Source organism: Trichomycterus rosablanca, chromosome 7 (assembly GCF_030014385.1).
Source record: "Trichomycterus rosablanca isolate fTriRos1 chromosome 7, fTriRos1.hap1, whole genome shotgun sequence".
Lineage (NCBI taxonomy): Eukaryota > Metazoa > Chordata > Actinopteri > Siluriformes > Trichomycteridae > Trichomycterus > Trichomycterus rosablanca.
The window spans coordinates 2,605,325-2,627,969 of NC_085994.1; the positions used below are offsets into that span (position 1 = coordinate 2,605,325).

Genomic DNA, 22,645 nt, shown 5'->3' on the forward strand with positions numbered 1-22,645 from the left:
ATTTCTGGAATGATTAAAATAATTTTTAATTGCCAGGTTGAACAAAATGGAACAGCATCAGAAGCAGCTCAATATTCTGCGACGTCCACGTTCATAAAACAATCCAGACGGAAAAACTCAAGACAACGATGCTCGCAAAGACACATACATGTAAACATTTAAATATATTATCTCATTATCAGGTCTGAATATTTACAAATCACTGAAATAAATAAAAAGCAGCAGCGTTAAAGCCGGTCGACAAAACAATATCGATCCGTAAAGCATTTTAATATAAACACAAATAAACAATATAAAAAAAAAACATAAACGTTTCAGTATTTTATCTGAACATCATTTCATTGCTGGAGCGAATGAAAAAACCTAAAGACCGCCGGGACTGGAAGGCACTTCCTTTGAGAACGGAGCTCCGTCTTCTGTAGATCTCACCTGTTACACAAGAAAATAAGAAAATAAGAATCATTATCTGTACTGTTCAGGGTCGCTAAGCAGCGCCTTGTATTTGCTACATGCTAATCCCGTGATCTCGGCAAAGTGAACTTCAGTTGGTTAAATGCCTTAATTTGGAACGGCCTGCAGTGTCATCATGTAGACTTTAATCGTTCCTTCGCTTTCTAAAGTCATTTTTTGGCTAGACATGTTATTTGTCAACATCTACCTCAGAATAACTAACCTAGCTAACATTTACCTACATCAGGATTACTAACATACATAACATTTACCTCAGGATAACTAACCTAGATTTTATTTACCTCAGGATACCTAACATAGCTAACATTTACCTCAGGATAACTAACATACATAACATTTACCTCAGGATAACTAACATACATAACATTTACCTCAGGATAACTAATACATAACATTTACCTCAGGATAACTAACATACATAACATTTACCTCAGGATAACTAACATAGCTAACATTTACCTCAGGATAACTAACATACATAACATTTACCTCAGGATAACTAATCTACATAACATTTACCTCAGGATAACTAACCTACATAACATTTACCTCAGGATAACTAACATACATAACATTTACCTCAGGATAACTAACATACATAACATTTACCTCAGGATAACTAACATAGCTAACATTTACCTCAGGATAACTAACCTACATAACATTTACCTCAGGATAACTAACCTACATAACATTTACCTCAGGATAACTAACATACATAACATTTACCTCAGGATAACTAACATACATAACATTTATCTCAGGATAACTAACCTACATAACATTTACCTCAGGATAACCAACCTACATAACATTTACCTCAGGATAACTAACATACATAACATTTACCTCAGGATAACTAACATACATAACATTTACCTCAGGATAACTAACCTACATAACATTTACCTCAGGATAACTAACCTACATAACATTTACCTCAGGATAACCAACCTACATAACATTTACCTCAGGATAACTAACATACATAACATTTACCTCAGGATAACTAACCTACATAACATTTACCTCAGGATAACCAACCTACATAACATTTACCTCAGGATAACTAACATACATAACATTTACCTCAGGATAACTAACATAGCTAACATTTACCTCAGGATAACTAACATACATAACATTTACCTCAGGATAACTAACCTACATAACATTTACCTCAGGATAACTAATCTACATAACATTTACCTCAGGATAACTAACCTACAAAACATTTACCTCAGGATAACCAACCTACATAACATTTACCTCAGGATAACTAACATACATAACATTTACCTCAGGATAACTAACATAGCTAACATTTACCTCAGGATAACTAACATACATAACATTTATCTCAAGATAACTAACCTACATAACATTTACCTCAGGATAACTAACCTACATAACATTTCCCTGGTTAAATAAAAAAAAAAATTATTTAATAAATAAAAATAAAATGTATCTCAGGACAACTAATCTAAAATAACTCATCTAACTAACATTCATTCAAGATAACTATTCTAACTAATGTTTACTTCAGGATAACTAACATAGCTAACATTTACCTCAGGATAACTAACCAATCTAACATTTACCTCAGGATAACTAACCAATCTAACATTTACCTCAGGATAACTAACCAATCTAACATTTACCTCAGGATAACTAACCAATCTAACATTTACCTCAGGATAACTAACCAAGCTAACATTTACCTCAGGATAACTAACCTACATAACATTTCCTCAGGATAACTAACCTAGCTAACATTTACCTCAGGATAACTAACCAAGCTAACGTTTCTCATTCCGCACACAAAATCCTACACAGTTCACTTGAAGTAGTAGCCTCGCCATTAGTGAAAATCACATTTTGCACACTTTTTAGTATATATGATGTTTTTGGAACACAACTACTCACACTAGTGACCTTTTTAGAACAATAGTCGCTCTTCTGGAAAGGCCTCCCACAAGACTGTGAAGTATGTCTGTGGGAATTTGTGCCCATTCAGTGAAAAGATAACAGCATTTTAATTGGCTGGGCACTGATGTTTAGGTTCATTCCAAAGCTGTTCAGGGCTCTGTGCAGGCAACTGAAAACAGAAAAGGACCTTCCCTAAACTATTGCTGCAAAGTTTTAATGTGGCTCTGCAACACATGGATTCAAAAATTAAAAGGGGTGTCCGAATACTTTTGTCCCTGTAGTGTAGCTCACAGGAGTGACCACTCAGTCACTTCATTTCTTTTACTTTTAAAAGGAGGCGTGAAAAGAACGAGAAGCGGTTTAAACCATCGATAATTCACTGACCGCTCACATCTAGCACGGCCAACTGAGCACTTTATATGTAGAAGGTTCAGGAACAGAGAGGAATGTGAGGAACAGAGAGGAACGTGAGGAACAGAGAGGAACGTGAGGAACAGAGAGGAACGTGAGGAACAGAGAGGAACGTGAGGAACAGAGAGGAACGTGAGGAACGACGTGAACTTCACGTGAATCTGTTCTCACGTTCAGCCATTCTGACGCTCGGGTCACCGCAAAGATGGAAACAATTTCTAGACTGAAGTGATGTTCTGGGTTTCTGCTCAGGTCTCGTAAACAGGTTCCCATTTCCACCAGGATCTTCCAAACTAGACTTTAAACAGACTGGTAATCAGGAGGTTGCCAGTTCAAGCCCCAATTTGCCACCGTTGGGCCCCTGAGCAAGGCTCTTAAGCCTCAATTTGTTGAATTGTTGCTAAAGGTCAAAATGAGTCCCTCAATTTGGGACAGTAAGGAAAATGCAAAAAAGGGCAGCGGTAGCTTAGTAGTTAAGCTACTAAACTAGTAATCGGAAGGTTGCCAGTTTAAGCCCCAATATGCCATCGTTGGGCCCCTGAGCAAGGCTCTCAAGCCTCAATTTGTTGAATTGTCACTAAAGGTCAAAATGTGTTTCTGGTCCCACAACAATGAAGTTTGGAAAATGCAAAAAAAGCAGCGGTAGCTTAGTGGTTTAACTACTGGACTAGTATTCAGAAGGTTGCCGGTTCAAGCCCCAATCTGCCATCGTTGGGCCCCTGAGCAAGACTCTCGATCCTCATTTGCTTGAATTGTATTTAGTCATACCAAAGTACACTTTGGAACAAAGTTAGGGCAGTGGTCAGGGAAACTGGACTAGTAATCAGGAGGTTGCTGGTTCAAGCCCCAATTTGCCACCAGTGGGCCCCTGAGCAAGACTCCTAAGTCTCAATTTCTTGAATTGTCACTAAAGGTCAAAATGTTTCTGGTCCAACAACAATTAGTAAGTAAGTCCCTTAATTTGGGACAGTATGGAAAATGCAAAAAAGGGCAGCGGTAGCTTAGTGGTTAAGCTACTGGAATAGTAATCACAAGGTTGCCGGTTCAAGCCCCAATTTGCCGCCGTCAGGCCCCTGAGCAAGGCTCTAAATTCTCATTTACCCACAAGAATGAGTGAATTGGTACAGTATGAAAAATGCAAAAACAAAGAAAAAAGGCCAGTGGTGGGCCAGTGTTTAAGGTAATGGACTTAAGGTAAAGGTAAAGTCCCACCACCAGCAATAATCTGCGGTGGTGGGGCAGTTATTAATTACAATAAGTCGCTTTGAACAAAAGTTTTTGTTCAATACCATCAATTTGTGTTTCTGGACCCACAACAATGAGTAAGTGAGCAAGTGAAAATACAACATCAAATCAGGAAAAGTTGGGACAGTAATGGAAATGCAAAAAATGCAGGGTTTCAAAGGGCATGATAGATAGCTCAGCAATTAAGATATTGGACTAAGTGTACCAAGTGGTTTCTATGGCTGAGCACATAGCGGGCTATTGCTAGCCCTGTCAGAAACATCTCTTGATGTAAGATTATAAACAATTTAGGTCTTTTACCATCTACCATACGTAATATTGTCAAAAGATACAGGATCTGCCGAATGTGCACGACTTCAAGCCCTGAGACAGCACTGCATGAGAAACTGTCGTGCTACTGTGGTATGTATAGCCACCTAGCTCAGGAGTAGTTCAGAAAACTGTTGTCACTTAACACAGCCCACCACTGCATCAAGAAATGCAACCTGAAGCTCTAATATGTGAAGGGAAGTCATAAATCTATACATCAATGTTACTTACATGTGGTTTCTATGGCTGAGCACACAGCGGGCTCATGGCTAGCCTCGTCAGCAACCTCGCACATCTTTTATAGTCTGAAAAGAAAAAGAAGTTTCAGTCATTTATTTTGCTTGCATTAGAACCAAGTACCAGCTAATTCTAATTACAGGATGGTTTCCCCTCAGGCACAGCCAACTGAGCCTGTTTGGACACTTGGCAAGGTTGATAGCACCAACTTGTATTCAGACTCCAGAGCCTGAGATCTCAGCTCACGCATTATTAGATCAATGCACCACCCGAGTGCCCCCAAACAATGACTTGACTTTTAATATATAAGTAAATATACACAAATTCATAATGTGATGCCTGATTGGACAGACTGAAGGAAAAAAAAGGGGGAGGAGGGTAAAAGCACCCTATTGTTGGACTTATGAGCAGTGAAAACAGGTTCTCTAAAATAAGTCTGAAAATGTGATGCCACAACAAACGCTATATACCTCAATACATTCACTATATGGCCAAGAGTATGTGGACATCTGACCATCTAATGATACATGGGCCCATGAACTGTATAAAGTAGCAGGAGGTGCATTTTCCCCCGAATTTTTTACTAATCTAATCCCAAAGTATAGCCACCAAGCTATGGAGTAATTCAGAAAACTGTTGTCACTTAAAACAGTCCGCCGCTGCATCAAGAAATGCAACCTAAAGCTCTAATATGGGAAGACAAAGTCATACATCAATGTTACTTACACATAAGACAGAATTAATTAGCAGAATGATGGCAGAATAAATGCTATATACCTCAATACATTCACAATGTGGCCAAAAGTATGTGGACACCTGACCATCTAATAATACATGGGCGTATGGAGTTCATAAAGTAGCAGGAGATCATTTTAATGCATTTTCCTACCAATTTTGATCTATCCAATTACCAATAACCGGTTCCTCTTAATGTTTTAATGTTTTCCCTTAAAATAATTAGTTTAAATTTTTCCACTGTCATTCTTATCTTTTCATCTTAGCTTTTTAGGGTTCTTTACTTGAAATGATGTGAAATTCCTTTAAAACAACAATCACTGTAAATCACTGACTCTCAGATTCCCTGGTGTAGATCCTCAACTCACAATAATGAGTGTAGAAAACTCTGTGTAAGATTGAACAAAGTACTGAATGCAGAGGTGTCGATAACAGTGACGTGATTTTGCAGCAGTAAAGATGACCAGGCCACTATCAGTGTTATTGGCCGGTCAGGCGTTTGTGTCCAGTGGGGGGTCAAAACAGCCTAGCCATTAGGAGGTGCACCTAACAGTGTGCTCTTAGTGCCGGTCCCAAGTACGGCTATAATGAAGGGCATTATAAACCGATCAGCCATAACGTTAAAACCACCTCCTTGTTTCTACACACACTGTCCATGTTATCAGCTCCACTTACCATATAGAAGCACTTTGTGGTTCTACAATTACTGACTGTAGTCCATCTGTTTCTCTACATACCTGTTTAGCCTGCTTTCACCCTGTTCTTCAATGGTCAGGACCCCCACAGGACCACCACAGAGCAGGTGCTGCTCCAGCAGTGCTGCTGTGTCTGATCCACTCATACCAGCACAACACACACTAACACACCACCACCACTCAAGTGTGGGGGTCCTGACCATTGAAGAACAGCATGAAAGGGGGCTAACAAAGCATGTAGAGAAACAGATGGACTACAGTCAGTAATTGTAGAACTACAAAGTGCTTCTATATGGTAAGTGGAGCTGATAAAATGGAAACAAGGAGGTGGTTTTAATGTTATGGTTGATCGGTGTATATATATAAATAAAAGTTTATCCCCATTTTATCTCAAATTATTAGACTTAGTAGCAATAAAACCTGCAGTTATTAAGTTACAGTTAAATGTGCAGCGAAATTTTAAAGGTACAAACATCAGATGGTGGATCGTCTTTCTCATAACATCTGGTCATTAAAGCAAATGAGATGTTTGGGAAATCTCCAACATTTCCAGCTGCCTTAAAGGAATTTCACAAGAGTCCAGATCTTTCTGACCTTAAGTTCAAGATCTCTAATAGATACAAGACATGCAATAATTAACATAGTACATGGATGTAGCAGTTCTGGGATTTTAATGCTTTTAATATGGAATTGTTTCTCTTTCTGGTAGCTGAACGATTTGAACACAGGAACAATGAAAATATAAAAAATGTGCTGGGTCAACAATAAAATGCTCTTGTTATTGACAGCAGGTACAGTGTTGTTGGGTTTAAATGCCTCAGTGGTTAAAAACACACACGCTGGAACCAGAGCTGGAGTCTCAGCTCTGCCTGCTGGCTGGGCTGAGCGGCCACATGAACAACGATTGGCCTGTTGTTCATATAGGGGTGGGATTAAGACGGATAGGGTCTCTCTCTCATAACTAATGCAATTACGACCTCTGCTGGCTGACTGATGGCACCTGCACGGAGATGGGAAAAGAGAGCTGTCAGGGTGTGTCTCTCAGTACACAGTGCTGATCTGCATTGCACTCGTCAAAGTGTAGGTGACAAAATGCATACGGCTGCTGCCCACGTGTCGGGGGGGAATTGGACGCGCTAAAAGGGAGAAAAAGGGGGAGAAAAAATGCATAAACAAAATATATAAATGCCTCACCTGCCTCACATAATTCCATTAGTAATCAGTGGCTACATGTTATCTGGAACCCTAATAAAAGGTGTAATCTTTTTAGGACAGACATGCTGTAGGTTTTCTTTCTGATCTCCTGATCTGTTCCCGGTTCACCCTGTTTTTCATTTTAATTTTAAATGAATTATTTTCCTCGGCTATTTCATAAACTAAATACCTTCATCTGTTTGATTATCTTGGCTTCTGGACAGGTAGGATAGGAAACTCCCTGAGATGGGTGGAGAGGGAGTCTGGGAGTTGCTGCACAATGCCATGTCGAGATGGTTTTAGCAGAAATATGATTATTGATGCCGTCTGGCATTTTCATAAACAAAGCAGAGGTCGTGGAGGTCGCTAAATTACCTAATAATTCCTCCTACTGCATTCCACCTCACTGAGCCACACTCGGTACACGGTTCACCCGAAAAATCAGCAAACCACGATGGGCAAAGAAAAATCCTTTCTAATAAACGGCACGTTGATTCTCAGAGACCACGCGGTAGAATACAGTACAGTTTCATAGCCATGATGCCAAAGATAGCAGTACACTGGGGCGGAACGTAATATCTGTTATTATTTTTACATTACTGTATGATTTGTTAAAACAGATGCAAAAAATTACAAGTATTTATTGAAGTATTAGATTTTATTAGATGTATTTTTTCAATTTTTCCCCAATTTATCTCAGCCTCTGCTGGGGATCCCAATCGTGTCCAAGACTTGACATATTAATAAACTTAATTAATATATGTAACTTTCACTTATTTACAGTAATGAGCTGGAATAAGAAACTGTTTATGGCATTTAGCAGATGCTTTTTATCCAAAGCGACCTACAACCAACCGAGGGTTAAGGGCCTTCTCAGGGGTCAACTGTTAACCTACGTCTAACAGTAAACATGGACATCTACACCGATCAGCCATAACATTAAAACCACCTCCTTGTTTCTACACTCACTGTCCATTTTATCAGCTCCACTTACCATATAGAAGCACTTTGTAGTTCTACAATTACTGACTGTAGTACATCTGTTTCTCAACATGCTTTGTTAGCCTCTTTTCATGCTGTTCTTCAATGGTCAGGACCCCCACAGGACCACCACAGAGCAGGTATTATTTAGGTGGTGGATCATTCTCAGCACTGCAGTGACACTGACATGGTGGTGGTGTGTTGGTGTGTGTTGTGCTGGTATGAGTGGATCAGACACAGCAGCGCTGCTGGAGTTTTTAACACCTTACTGTCACTACTAGACTGAGAATAGTCCACCAGCCAAAAGCGCCCCCTGGGCAGCATCCTGTGACCACTGATGAAGGTCTAGAAGATGACCGACTCAAACAGCAGCAATAGATGAGCGATCGTCTCTGACTTTACATCTACAAGGTGGACCAACTAGGTAGGAGTGTCTAATAGAGTGGACAGTGAGTGGACATGGTATTAAAAACTCCAGCAGCGCTGCTGTGTGCAACACCACCACCATGTCAATGTCACTGCAGTGCTGAGAATCATCACCACCTAAATAATACCTGGAGTGAAATTGAAGAACAGGGTGAAAGCAGGTTAAACAGTATGTAGAGAAACAGATGGTCTACATTTACATTTTCAGCATTTAGCAGACGCTTTTATCCAAAGCGATTTACACAATGAGTGGAACCCGATGAGCAATTGAGGGTTAAGGGCCTTGCTCAGGGACCCAAAAGTGGAAACCTGGTGGTGGCAGGACTACAGTCAGTAATTGTAAAACTACAAAGTGCGTCTTTATGGTAAGTGGAGCTGATAAAATGGACAGTGAGTGTACAAGGAGGTGGTTTTAATGTTGTGGCTGATCGGTGTATAATGAACCATCAAAACATGTCTGTGTTCATGTCAACAAGGCTTTAGATTTTATAGATAGAGCTTGAGAGCGAATGTATAGGACCACGGCATCACATATAAGCATCAATGCCTCTACTAGTTAACACCTTCTGTAAAATATCAATCTCTTCTACCCTCCTGTCCAACAAAAGCAGTGTGTTAGGGCGGGTGAACACATCTCAGACGTGCTCTTTCTCAACACTGGTGCTCCTCAAGGTTGTGTGCTTTCTCCCCTGCTTTTCTCATGATACACCAATGACAACACTTTTAGTGACTCAGTTGGGCTCATTAAGTTTGCTGATGACACCACCCTGGTGGGTCTCATTTCTAAAGATGCTGGAAAGACAACCACGCTTTCAGAACCACTTTCTCCCATGAAATTCCTGGGTACCATCATTCAACAATACCTTAAATGGGACAAGAACATTAACACCACCAACAAGAAGGTCGCAGTGAATCCAGCTCTTGGGCTGTATGAGGCAGCAGAAGAAACGTAAGCAGCCACAGAAGCTGTTTGTCCTATTTTCTATTTGACACAACAACAACAGACTCAACCGTTAGAACCTCCATCTCTGTCTGGTCCAGCGCTGCAACTTCTCACTACAAGTGTTGCTTCAGCGTGTCGTGAGATTCGCTTTCTCACATCTAAATTCTTCCAGATGAAAGATGAGAGCTGGAAACACCACAGCTGATTTCAGCACCAGAGTCACGCTCTGTTCCGATGATTCCAGTTAAGAGCCCTGAACTGCTGCACCCAACACCACCTGAAAAGCTTTCAGATGATGAGAAGTGGCAATACCGCTTCTGTTCCAGCTGTGGAAGCTGTGTTTCCTATGTATTGTGGCGCACCGTGCACTTTTCCCGGAGTGGACTCACGATTTTAGCGCTTGTTATGGTGCTTAAAGTTCAATCTGATTTGCAAAGCGCCTCCAATGAGACGAACTATTTGATATGTTGTAGTGAAAACGAATCAGACAGAATGAAAAATGCCTAACATACCATAATGTACTAAAACAATTTATTTATACACCGACCACCTTCCTAATATTGTGTTGGTCCCCCTTTTGCCGCCCCATACGCAACAAACTGTGATGCTCTGTGTATTCTGACACCTTTCTATCAGAACCAGCATGAACTTCTTCAGCTCGTCTGTTGGATCGGACCACACGGGCCAGCCTTCGCTCCCCACGTGCATCGATGAGTCTTGGCCGCCCATGACCCTGTCGCCGGTTTACCACTGTTCCTTCCTTGGACCACTTTTGATAGATACTATCCACTGCAGTTTTGGAGATGCTCTGACCCAGTCGTCTAGCCATCACAATTTGGCCCTCGTCAAACTTGCTTACACACACTTCTAACATCAACTTTGAGGATAAAATGTTCACTTGCTGCCTAATATATCCCCCCCACTAACAGGTGCCGTGATGAAGAGATAATCAGTGTTATTTACTTCACCTGTCAGTGCTCATAATGTTATACCTGGTCGGTGTATATTCTTAATTATTATTGGTCATAAGTGCTCTGTACTGCAGAAATTACCAACCTGTGGTCCAAGCTAAGCTTTTTTCTTCCCATTTAAACCTCTTATAAGGAAGAGGTCCTTTTGGACCACAGGTTGATTGTTTTAGCAGTAGAGAGAACTTATGACCAGTGATCATTAGGAGAAGCTGATTCTCAGCATTTGTCAGAACCACAAGCTGTAAAAGTAAAACCACTGCACAGTGGGGAAAAATCTGGCTACACCGGACACATGTGGACACTTCCATGGTTATTTCAGACAAATGGACAAGAGCAATGCATTAACACACCCTAGACAGGATGTCAATTCATCACAGAGCACCGGCCGTGAAGACCCTCCTGCCCTCAGGCACAGCCCATCATGTCTGTATGTACATGACCGACTGGCCGATAGCACAGCTGGGGATTGGAACCCTGGATCCCAGCGGTAATGGGCTAGTGTAATGTATCACTGTGCCACCTAAACGCTGTAAGCATAACATAGATGCTAATGCCTCCATGTTTGTGCATACTTTGTATGGTCACACGGTTCGGTTGTGGCAGTGGTAGCTCAGTGGTTACGGTACTAGACCAACAGTCAGAAGGTTGCCAGTTCTAGCCAAGTTGATACTGTTAGGACCCTGAGGAAGGTCCTTAACCCTCAATTGCTTTTACACTGTTGGACTTTATATTATTGAAGAATTATTTTTAGCAGAAAACTCCCTGGACAGATAGCTCCAATTAACCTGCATGTCTTTGGACTTTGGGAGGAAATCGGAGCACCCGGAGGACACCCACACAGACAAGGGGAGAACATGCAAACTCCACACAAAAAGGTCCCGGACTGCTTCAACTGGGAATCAAACCCAGAACCTTCTTCCTGTGAGGCGACAGCGCTACCCACCGAGCCACTGCACCACAGGAAGCCTCATGTGATGGGAAACAAACAACATGAATTAACCAGGGTATGGAGAAAAAACAAACATATACGTACACGCTGGCTGGGCGCAGTCCTTGGTGTTGTGGTAAATCCTGTGGAAATGTGTCCTGCACTCAGACGAGAACTTGACTGGTCCTGCTTAAAAGAAAAGACATTTTTCAGTCAAGACTACGACTCCGAGTTCATTTTTTTATTCCAGATGAAGAGCATTTAAACGGAGATGTGTAAGGTCAGTTCTGCATGCCTGACTACATCATCATACAGTTTAGTGAATTCAAGTCCATGTCGAGATGACAGCTGTGATGTCAGCGGCTTTCAGAGAAACCGAGTCACCCAGCTTCAGTGGTGCAAAGACCCAAAAGAGTAGATTAGCACATGCTACTGCTTCACACGGGGGTTTAATAAAGCACGTCAGGCTCTGTGCATTAGCTGGATAATGGATTTTTACACCCGTTACTGCAGCCACCTCAGAGCTCAGAGCTGAGAACGAATAAACAGCTTAAAAATAACACCTGGTGCACAATGCAAGAGCTCTACAGTCCTCACTGATTTTATATGTACAGTAGATAAAGGGGACTGAGCTGTTGCTGCTCCTGGACACTTCCACCTTAAAGTAACATCAATCAGATTCATACAGGCACAAAACCGATCATCTGATTGGTTGGCATCCTAAAACAGTGCTTCACATAATGGCCAAAAGTATGTGGACACTTGATCGTGACACATTTTCAAGGGGCAACCAATCAACCTTCTGCATTTTTCAGGTAGCAACCAATCAAATTTATGCATTTTCAAAAAGCAACCAATCACACTTATGCATTTTTAAGATGCAAACAATCAAACTTCTGCATTTTTCAGGTAGCAACCAATCAATCTTCTGTCTATTCATTGGCCAACCAATCAAACTTCTGCATTTTCAAAAAGCAGCCAATCAAACTTCTGCATTTTCAAAAAGCAGCCAATCAAACCTCTGCATTTTCCAGGGGCAACCAATCAACCTTCTGGATTTTCAGGGAGCAACCAATCAGCCTTATGCATTTTTCAAGTAGCAATTAATAAAACTTCTGCTTTGTCAAGGGCAATCAATCAAACTTCTTGATTATCAAGGAGCAACCAATCAAACTTTTGCATTTTTCAGGTAGCAACCATTCCGCCTTCTGCATTTTTGGGGGCAACCAATCAGCCTTACGCATTGTCAGGGGCAACCAATTACATTTCTGCATTTTCAGGGGGCAGTCAATTGAATATATGCATTTTCAAGAAGCAACTAATCAAACTTTTGCATTTTCAGGTAGCAACCAATCAGAACTAGAAAACCCAGGACACTCACATGAACATGGGGAGCACATACCAAACTCTTCACAGACAGTAACCACTAATAAAAAACAATAGTACGAACGCTCGCTCCTACTATGCCAGCTGTGCCACAACGCTGCCCACGTTAGAGATTATAAATAAAAACTAGACTTAATAGTGTACTAGTTTATAAATGTTAAAATAATCTGAGCTCTTTACCTGTGAAATGCTTTATGAACTTGTCCTTTATGCTGACGTCTCTCAGGACGATCTCTGAAAGAAAAAACAAACACTGTAAAAACTCTTCACAATTTTAAACCAACATTCTGATCTGAGAATCATTTCCTGTAAAGCAAAACGTTTATTCTGTTCGTGCCATGCAGCTTAGCATGATCGTTAATGCACACCAGGACTCTCCGTATGAATGTGCTAAAGTTTCATGCAAGAGTGACAAGGGTCACCAGAAAGCACAGAAGAATCGGCCAGATCGCCAAACTGGTATTGCGCAACAGGACAAAACTGAGGCAGGAAGCAGTGGTTTGGTTCCCACAACTGTCTGGTTCTCATATATGATAAGTTCTCATATATGTATTACAAGGCCCACGATGGCACTGTATGAGCGGCATCCCCACCCCACCAACATGCACAGCCTGTGCCCATCGTGACTCCGGAAAAGGGCTGCCATGCTGTGCCTGAAGCTGCTTGATTGTCCATGGCGGTTTCATTGTTATGCTGCAGCACTGGATAAGTTCCCAGAAAGAGATAAAGTTGTGCTGGCCTCATATGCCAGCAGATGGACTGGACTGAGCCCAGCATCACACTTTTAATAGAAAAGTAGGTTGCCAACAGAGGAGCTGGCAAATCGGTGAGGAATAAACCTTGATTAATAGAAACACTTCCACCTGGAGCGAATAAACGCTTAACAGGGAGCCAGTGGTTAAGGTACTGGACTAGTAATCAGAAAGTCGCTGGTTCTGGCACCACCACTGTCAGGTTGCTGCTGTTGGGCCCTTGAACAAGGCCCTTAATCCTCAATTGCTCCAACTGTATACTGTAATGTAAGTCGCTTCAGATTAAGGCGTCTGCTAAATGCCGAAAATGTAAATGCAGTGACCGTCACTTAAGAGAAACCAACATGTCAGTCATCTGTGCCTCCATGCCCGCTTTGCCAGCCAACCGAGCTCCACAGCAGGTGAGCTTGTTACACCAAACCTGTCAAAGTATGTTTTATTGTCCTTGCTTTGTGCAAAAGGGCATAGTCATGCAGACACAGTGAAGAACCTTCCACAAAATGTCGCCACATTGATTTTATAAAATTCATAACTTTTATAAACTGTGAAGCTAAAACATCCGAACGATTAGGGAGGGGTGTCCATACACTTTTGAGCAAACAGTGTGTATTTGTGTATCACTCAATATTTTACACTCCTACTTGTCATGAGGTCGAAATGAATAACACAGCAGAAACACGCCATCAGACGTTTGATTTATGGTTCTTCTGCTGAAGACAGAATGTTCTGCATGCACAAAGTTCTTCATTCTGCAGCACGTTTCATACACACATGCTGCTACGCTGACAGAAGCGAACGTTTCGGGATGACCTGTTAGGGTGTGCAGGTGCCTGTTTCATAAACAGATGTAAACCCAGCCCCCCTTTAAATCTGCACATGGCTGGGGCACCTCCCTAATCCCTCACGGTGTCAAGTTAATGCTCGGTGGTCCAGTACAAAGCTGCCCTAACTTATTACACGTTAGCAATACTAAAGCTGCTTTGCACTAAAGCTAGTTTAGCTACAACCATGCTAACAGGTGCCAATCTTCATACAGAGTGCTGTCAGGTCTGCATATTTCTGCCACGCTCGAGCAGCTTGGTAACCTGTAATGGAAACGTTAAGGAGCAACAACTGTTCAGCTGTGAAGCCACACAAGCTTTTAAACTGAACCTTAAAGCTACGGCTAGACACACATACATACTGAGAAGTGTCTTAACAGTGTGGAGAACAACGCAAATATTAATTGGGATCGTTTGTAGGATAGAACATTGACTGTACAGGAGAAAAGCTGCTAAACTTTGTGCTCTCACCCATGAGAATGCATAACCCTGGACCTGCAAGGTTAGGAGATTTAGGACCCAGTTGCAGGATACCAACTCACTCTACACTCACTGTCCATTTTATCAGCTCCACTTACCATATAGAAGCACTTTGTAGTTCTACAATTACTGACTGTAGTCTGTCTATTTCTCTTCATCATGCTGTTCTTCAATGGTCAGGACCCCCACAGGACCACCACAGAGCAGGTATTATTTAGGTGGTGGATCATTCTCAGCACTGCAGTGACACGGACATGGTGGTGGTGTGTTAGTGTGTGTTGTGCTGGTATGAGTGGATCAGACACAGCAGCACTGCTGGAGTTTTTAAATACCGTGTCCACTCACTGTCCACTCTATTAGACACTCCTACCTATTTGGTCCACCTTGTAGATGTAAAGTCAGAGACGATCGCTCATCTATTGCTGCTGTTTGAGTCGCTCATCTTCTAGACTTTTATCAGTGATCACAGGATGCTGCCCACGGGGCGCCGTTGGCTGGATATTTTTGGTTGGTGGACGATTCTCAGTCCAGCAGTGACAGTGAGGTGTTTAAAAAACTCCATCAGCGCTGCTGTGTCTGATCCACTCATACCAGCACAACACACACTAACACACCACCACCATGTCAGTGTCACTGCAGTGCTGAGAATCATCCACCACCTAAATAATACCTGCTCTGTGGTGGTCCTGTGGGGGTCCTGACTATTGAAGAACAGCATGAAAGGGGGTAACAAAGCATGCAGAGAAACAGATGGACTACAGTCAGTAATTGTAGAACTACAAAGTGCTTCTATATGGTAAGTGGAGCTGATAAAATGGACAGTGAGTGTAGAAACAAGGAGGTGGTTTTAATGTTATGGCTGATCGGTGTATATACGACAAATAAAGGGATTCTATCTATTCTTCTACCGTGGGACAGTTTTTTGACTGAATGGGCACAAATGCCACAAAAGACACATTCCAAAAAGTTCAACAAGCACATGGTCAGGTGTCCACTTACTTTGTGGAATACGATGTATTATAGTTCCTGGCCTGCTTGATTTTTGTTTTGAGGACAAATAATGCAGCTTTTTTTTATTATAAAGTCTTTTCTGCTATAAAAAAGGCCAGATGTGACGGTTCCCCTCTAAACACTCATGTTTTTGAACGGTATGCTTGAGCATATGGTTGCGTTTATGTTTTAAATGGTGAGTAATCAGAGCCGGCACACTGTCCTAACACTCGGCACTTCCTGTTATAATCAGATTATCGCTCACAGTGTTGTAATGCCGATCAGCGTCAGTCAGATGCTCAAATCCGTACAGATGCTAATTATAGCTTTCTGCAGACGGAGCCATAATTCACCCTCTATTACCAATTAATCTGAGCAGCCGCTTAATTCACGGCGTATTTCATCAACACAAAGTGCATTAACGCACGCCTGCGTAACTCAGTTCAGCTCTGACAGTAACGAGGAAATAGTGGCCCATTAGCTACATTATGTACTACATTACCTACAGATCGGGCGACGTTATGAACGACTCCATACGTGTTTTCCTCCACCTGAACCTTACATAAGAGGATGGGTGTGTATAGTTTTGGCCTGACCGGAACATGAATCCAGAACATGACGACCTGGCTGGATTATGAAACGTCTCCTCACGTGTGTTTTCCTTTGTTCTTTATTAATTTGACTCAAAAATACCAAAAGCAGATGTTGGCGGGAGCAGTTTTTCTTCTGCAACATGTTTAGGGTTTTAGAGAGCTCTTTATTTACACGTTTTATTTATTACTTGCATAAAAGACTAGAATCTGGGCTTGGTTAATTCCCCCAAACTGACAAATATGCGATAAGAAATGTCATTTAATGTTTTGGTGGACTAATTTGATTGTATTTTATAAAAATCGAAGCATTTGTTGCCTGCAACATTTACATTTTCGGCATTTAGCAGACATTTTTATCCAAAGCGACTTACAGTTATGACTGAACACAATTTTTGAGCAATTGAGGGTTAAGGGCCTTGCTCAGGGGCCCAACAGTGGAAACTTGGCGGTGGTGGGGCTTGAACCGGCAACCTTCTGATTACTGGTCCAGTACCTTAACCACTGAGCTATCACTGCAACACACTCAAAAAAGTTGGGATGGGGCAAAATAATATTAAAAAGTTCATAACACTGTTTTTAGATATACTGTATATACATTTTGTTTATGCTTTTTTCTCTCCTCTTTTTCTCCCTTTTTAGCACGTCAAATCTCATGATTGCGTCACGCTTCCTCTCCACCAATGCCGATCCCCGCTCTGAGGTTCCGGTTCCAGGGTGTGTTTTTACCGCTGTGCCACCTGAGCCGCCCAAGTTCCACAGCTTGTGCCACTTTGTGGTAAACTTAATGGGAGAATCTTTCATCTTTAATCCGTTAAAAAAACACATTTTCCATCTAATGTACATAATATTGTGAAAAGAATTCTCGACAGAGATTAGTGCTGTCTAAGCAGTGCAAGGCCAGGAAACACTGCTGTATGTGTGTGACGGCATTGCATGAGAAACCATCCATCACCAGCTATCGTGACAAACATGAGCTTAAAAGTACTTTAGAAAACCGTCGTCACTCAGCGCAGGCAGCCACAGCATCAAGAAATGCAACCTGAAACTATGTTATGCATAAAGAAAGCCGTACATCAATCTGATGCAGAAACGCAGCAGAGTTTGCCAAGCTAGGTCAGAGCTAATCTCAGATGGACCAAAAAATAGCGAAAACATGTTCTGTGGTCAGATGACTTCACGGTTTATCTTCTTTTTGAGAAAAACAGGTGCTGAGTTCTCCGTGCCAAAGACTAATAATGTTATCAGCAAAAAGTGCAGAAGACGTCTATCATGGTACGGGGTGCATCTCTTCTGGAATGTCTTGGATTGTGGTATAGTATTTTTGTTGAAACTTTAAGGGTTTGGACTCATGCTACTGAACTTAAGCATGGTGTTCAACTAGCTTAACTGGCTAACCAATATATTTGATTGTTTTGTTGACAGAGTACCAGCCAAGCTGATGTTGGACAATGTTATTTCATTAATGAATGTTGTTCTCATAGTGTTTTATGGCTAAATGAAGTTGCACATTAATGTATGGACATGCCAGTAAGTCCTTTAAGACATTTACATTTGAAACCAACTGGAAAAGCCAAAATGCATCACAAACCATTAAAACCAGAAACCCAAGAACCAGACGTGATCTTCTAACCTGTACTGAACTCTGGAGAAAGTCTTTCACAAGTCTAACTGTAAGTTACACCGATCAGCCATAACATTAAAACCACCTCCTTGTTTCTACACTCACTGTCAATTTAATCAGCTCCACTTACCATATAGAAGCACTTTGTAGTTCTACAATTACTGACTGTAGTCCATCTGTTTCTCTGCATGCTTCCCCACAGGACCACCACAGGACCACCACAGAGCAGGTATTATTTACATGGTGGGTCATCCTCAGCACTGCAGTGACACTGACATGGTGGTGGTGTGTTAGTGTGTGTTGTGCTGGTTTGAGTGGATCAGACACAGCAGCGCTGATGGGAGTTTTTAAACACCTTACTGTCACTGCTGGACTGAGAATAGTCCACCAACCAAAAATATCCAGCCAACAGCGTCCCGTGGGCAGCGTCCTGTGACCACTGATGAAGGTCTAGAAGATGACCGACTCAAACAGCAGCAATAGATGAGCGATCGTCTCTGACTTCACATCTACAAGGTGGACCAACTAGGTAGGAGTGTCTAATAGAGTGGACAGTGAGTGGACACGGTATTTAAAAACTCCAGCAGTGCTGCTGTGTCTGATCCACTCATACCAGCACAACACACACTAACACACCACCACCATGTCAGTGTCACTGCAGTGCTGAGAATCATCCACCACCTAAATAATACCTGCTCTGTGGTGGTCCTGTGGGGGTCCTGACCATTGAAGAACAGGAGGACACAAAGTGCTTCTATATGGTAAGTGGAGCTGATAAAATGGACAGTAGAGTGTAGAAGCAAGGAGGTGGTTTTAATGTTATGGCTGATCAGTGTATATCATCATCATCATCATCGTCCTCATCATCATCTCATGAGCTTACCTACAGGCCTGCTGTGATCCAGCCTGGCTAAATGGATGGATTTTTCTTGTGAGTTGATCCTTTCTCTCTCCTCGATGATACGCACTAGAAGGTCCAGCAAATTTCGCTTGCCCTTGTTCGTCCCTTCTCTGCTGTCCAAGCACCGGCTGGAGGTGACGAGCAAAAGAATTACACCCAACAGTATGTGCCATCTCTTCTCAGCCTGCATGGCTTTTCAGCCTGATAAACACACACACACACACAAAAGCAGCCAGTCAGAACACATCTGGATCAGAAAGTTCGACATCCCATAGCGTTACACCTCACCGTATTCCCACATCGCGCTGAGTATTAATCATTGTATTAAGGAACTAGACATCTGACATCGAGGTCACTAGACGTGCCACGACCCAAATCCATCAAACAAGCTAAAGCTTATACACTTGTTGAGCAATGCTGGCAGCAATTTAACCCACACAGTCATTATTTATTCCTTCTTAAATATTTTTTTGTATTATTTGTATACTGATATAGGTGTATGCACAAAGTTTGGAAACCCCAACAAAATTCCATATACAGTAGACCCTTGAGTTACGAACGGTTTACCATACGAACAAATTTCGGATTACGTGACGTCACAAACAGGTTGACTCCGAGCATCTCTCTCTCTCTCTCTTTCTCTCTCCCTCTCTCTCTCTCTCTCTCTCTCTCTCTCTATATATATATATATATACAGGTGTATATATATATATATATATATATATATATATATATATATATATATATATATATATATATATACAGTATATATATATACAGTGAGCAAACATTCGGACAGCGGACAGTGTTTTTTCGGTGTTGTCTTTATATTTTGTAAAATTCAATATTAAAATGGCCCCAAATAAGGTGCAGAGTAAGCGCAGTGGTGAGAAAATGAACAAATCTATTACTGTTCGTTGTTGTATAATTACTCCTGCCAGTAGGTGTCACTGTGTATCAGACAGAGGGGACAGTGAGTGAGAGAGAAGAAGGAATTCGGCTCAGTAAAGTATTCTTTCTTTCGTGCAATTACACCTACAAAATACAACACTACTGAAATAAAGAAGGAAATAATAGAGAAATATGAGAGTTATTGTTGTTTCTGGTAGATACATTTTATATAAAAAGAAGGAAATGTATTATGGTGTATGGTACAGCACACGTACTGTACTGAAATGAAATGTGTGTTTTATGTACAGTACAGTACTACTGTGTATTGTTGTTTATTATTGTTTATTACAGTATTATCTATTCTATAATTTAAGATAGAGAATATACTTGTATTTATAACAAAAAAGACCATTTAAGACATTAGAAAGATTAGGTAAGGGGGGGGGGGGGTTTGGGAGGTCTGGCACGGATTAATTCTGTTTACATTATTTCTTATGGGAAAAATAGGTTTAACTAACAAACATTTTGACTTAAGAACAGCCCTTCAGAACCAATTACATTCGTAACTCAAGGGTCTACTGTACAGGGAAGAGATGTAAATATTTAAGCAAAATATGAACTTTAGCACATGGCACATTTAGTGCTGACATAATATAATCCCAGATAATCACATAACTTTAGTTAAATAGGTTTTTGCGGCATTTAGTAATTAGGCAAAATCCAAAAGAAAAACAACCTTTAATCATGTTAATGAACTCGTAACAGCACTGAATTAACACCTAGTTTGTTCAATTAAGCACTTTTGAATAAACAGATATGCATCACAGGATGTACTTTTACCTTTTAGTGTTTTTAACCTACATCTTTATCCAAATGTAGATAAAGTTTATTTAAAACTCCTATTTATAAACTAAATTTTACTGAACATAATCAAGATAATTACTCCAATATTTCATTATTGATTCATGCCTATACAGTATTTTAATCAATATTCCAACAGTGCTACTGATTGTGCTGCGTTAAAAAGCAATATAATGATATGAATAAACCTAATAACTCATCTAAATATTACGCAAAGTAGTTGCGGAACTTTTAATATAGTGTAATATAAGTAATATAAAGTGTTCAGTATATGCCTTTAATCATCGATTTAACAAGATTTAATTTGTTAAACATAATTGACAATAAAACCTGTCAACAAAATTCAGTTCATATCGACAGTTTTTCTGTAAATCCGAATTGGCGCAAATCAGCGGTTTAGGTGCTGAAACAAAACTGCGCACAATAATTCCACTAAAACAATCCATCACTGTATCTGCTGCTCATCTAAATCTAAATAAAAAAGCTGTAATCTAAAGATAAAAGAAGTTTATCATTGTAACTTTTAAACTCAGAGGATGAGAAAGTGCGCACTTACCCGGTGCGTCTGTGTCGGTGGTGCGGGATTATTTCTGTCTGTGCGTGAACGAATTCGCTGCTCGTTTCTTCCTCCTCACCACGCGTCGTGTTTTATACGTCAAAGTGTCGAGCTTCCCCAAAGTAACACAATCCATCACAGTCCGGGTGGGTGGCACAAGACGCAGACATCCTTCCAGACCCGGTGACTTTTTCCTCCTCTTGCTTCAACTCGGTGACCCTTCACACTCCACCTCGACTGTGTACACTCCAGAAGTGACCACTATAATCCAAATGTGTCAATCACACTCAGGAGGTCATCATATACTCTCCAGAAGTGACCACTGTACTCCAAAGATGACAATCACACTCTAGAGATGACCAGTATACTATAGATGTTATCATATACACACCGGAAGTGAACACTATACTCCAAATGTGACAGTCACACTCCGGAGATGACCAATATACTATAGATGTCACCATATACCCTCCAGAAGTGACCACTCTAATCCAAATGTGTCAATCACACTTTAGAGGTGACCAATATACTATAGACTTTTACCGTACTTAACAGAAGATAATCACACTTTGGAATTGACCATATACATTCAGAGGTGAACACTATGTTACAGAGTTAGAACCTTGGTGGGCAGCACTGTCGTCTCATGGCAAGAGGGTCCTGGGTTCAAAGACAGGTTAATTGGAGATACTAAAAACTGACCTAGTGTAAATGTGTGTGTTTGCCCGGTGATGGACTGTTGGTGACCTGTCCAGGGGTGTTGTATACCTTTTCCCCAGTGAATCAGACCCACTGCCACACTGAGTAGGTTGAAACGGTGATAAAACAGACAATAAATGAATGAACAATCCAAAATTTACCACAACTTCAACCCACTGGCTAGAATTTATATTCAATATATAAAAGAATAATATCTAATAAGAGTAAATGGTTAGCTGTAGTTAAACAGTTAGCCTACTAGCAAAAGTTAGACTACTTTTGTAGGTATTTTGTATGTAGCTATTGTTGCTATTTTTTTAATAACGCAAATTAATAAAAATGATTAAATTACCAACCTAGGGTATTCAAGAAAATATAAATAGATGAATTATAAAACTAATGTCTAACAAACCAGGACAGGAGTACGTCAACAAAAATACTACTGGCTTGGTCTGTATTCAAACACTTCATTCATTTGTTTTTACTTATCTAAATACTATTTATTAATGTAAAAGTGCTTAAAGTAGGATGAAGTCCACCATTAAAAGTTTAAATGTGGGTGTATTTGTGGGAAAATCGTCAAATGTACGATATTTTATTACATAGCGAATAACAGCTC

General features: G+C 40.8%; 1 protein-coding gene across 2 annotated transcripts; it reads right to left on the reverse strand.

The window, feature by feature from the left end:
- Positions 1-263: 263 nt before the first annotated feature.
- alkal1 (ALK and LTK ligand 1) lies at positions 264-21,410 on the reverse strand. 2 transcript variants are annotated; one of them, XM_062998247.1, is made up of 6 exons: positions 21,328-21,410; positions 19,002-19,220; positions 13,042-13,095; positions 11,581-11,661; positions 4,597-4,670; positions 264-429 (listed from the first exon to the last, which is right to left on the reverse strand). In XM_062998247.1, the coding sequence occupies exons 2-5, from the start codon at positions 19,207-19,209 to the stop codon at positions 4,606-4,608; spliced, it is 408 nt and encodes a 135-aa protein (XP_062854317.1). In that variant the 5' UTR covers positions 19,210-19,220; positions 21,328-21,410; the 3' UTR covers positions 264-429; positions 4,597-4,605. The 2 variants fall into 2 exon arrangements, with proteins under 2 accessions (XP_062854317.1, XP_062854316.1); XM_062998246.1 differs by having other exon boundaries at positions 11,581-11,664.
- Between the last annotated feature and the right edge of the window lie 1,235 nt (positions 21,411-22,645).

Coding starts and splice junctions, on each gene's coding strand:
- alkal1 (XM_062998246.1), bottom strand. CDS start 19,209: ATGCAGGCTGAGAAGAGATGGCACATACTGTTGGGTGTAATTCTTTTG. Junction 13,096..19,001: donor GGATCACAGCAGGCCTGTAG/GTAAGCTCATGA, acceptor TTTTTCTTTCAG/AGATCGTCCTGAGAGACGTC. Junction 4,671..11,580: donor GGACTGCGCCCAGCCAGCGT/GTACGTATATGT, acceptor TTTTCTTTTCAG/ACTATAAAAGATGTGCGAGG.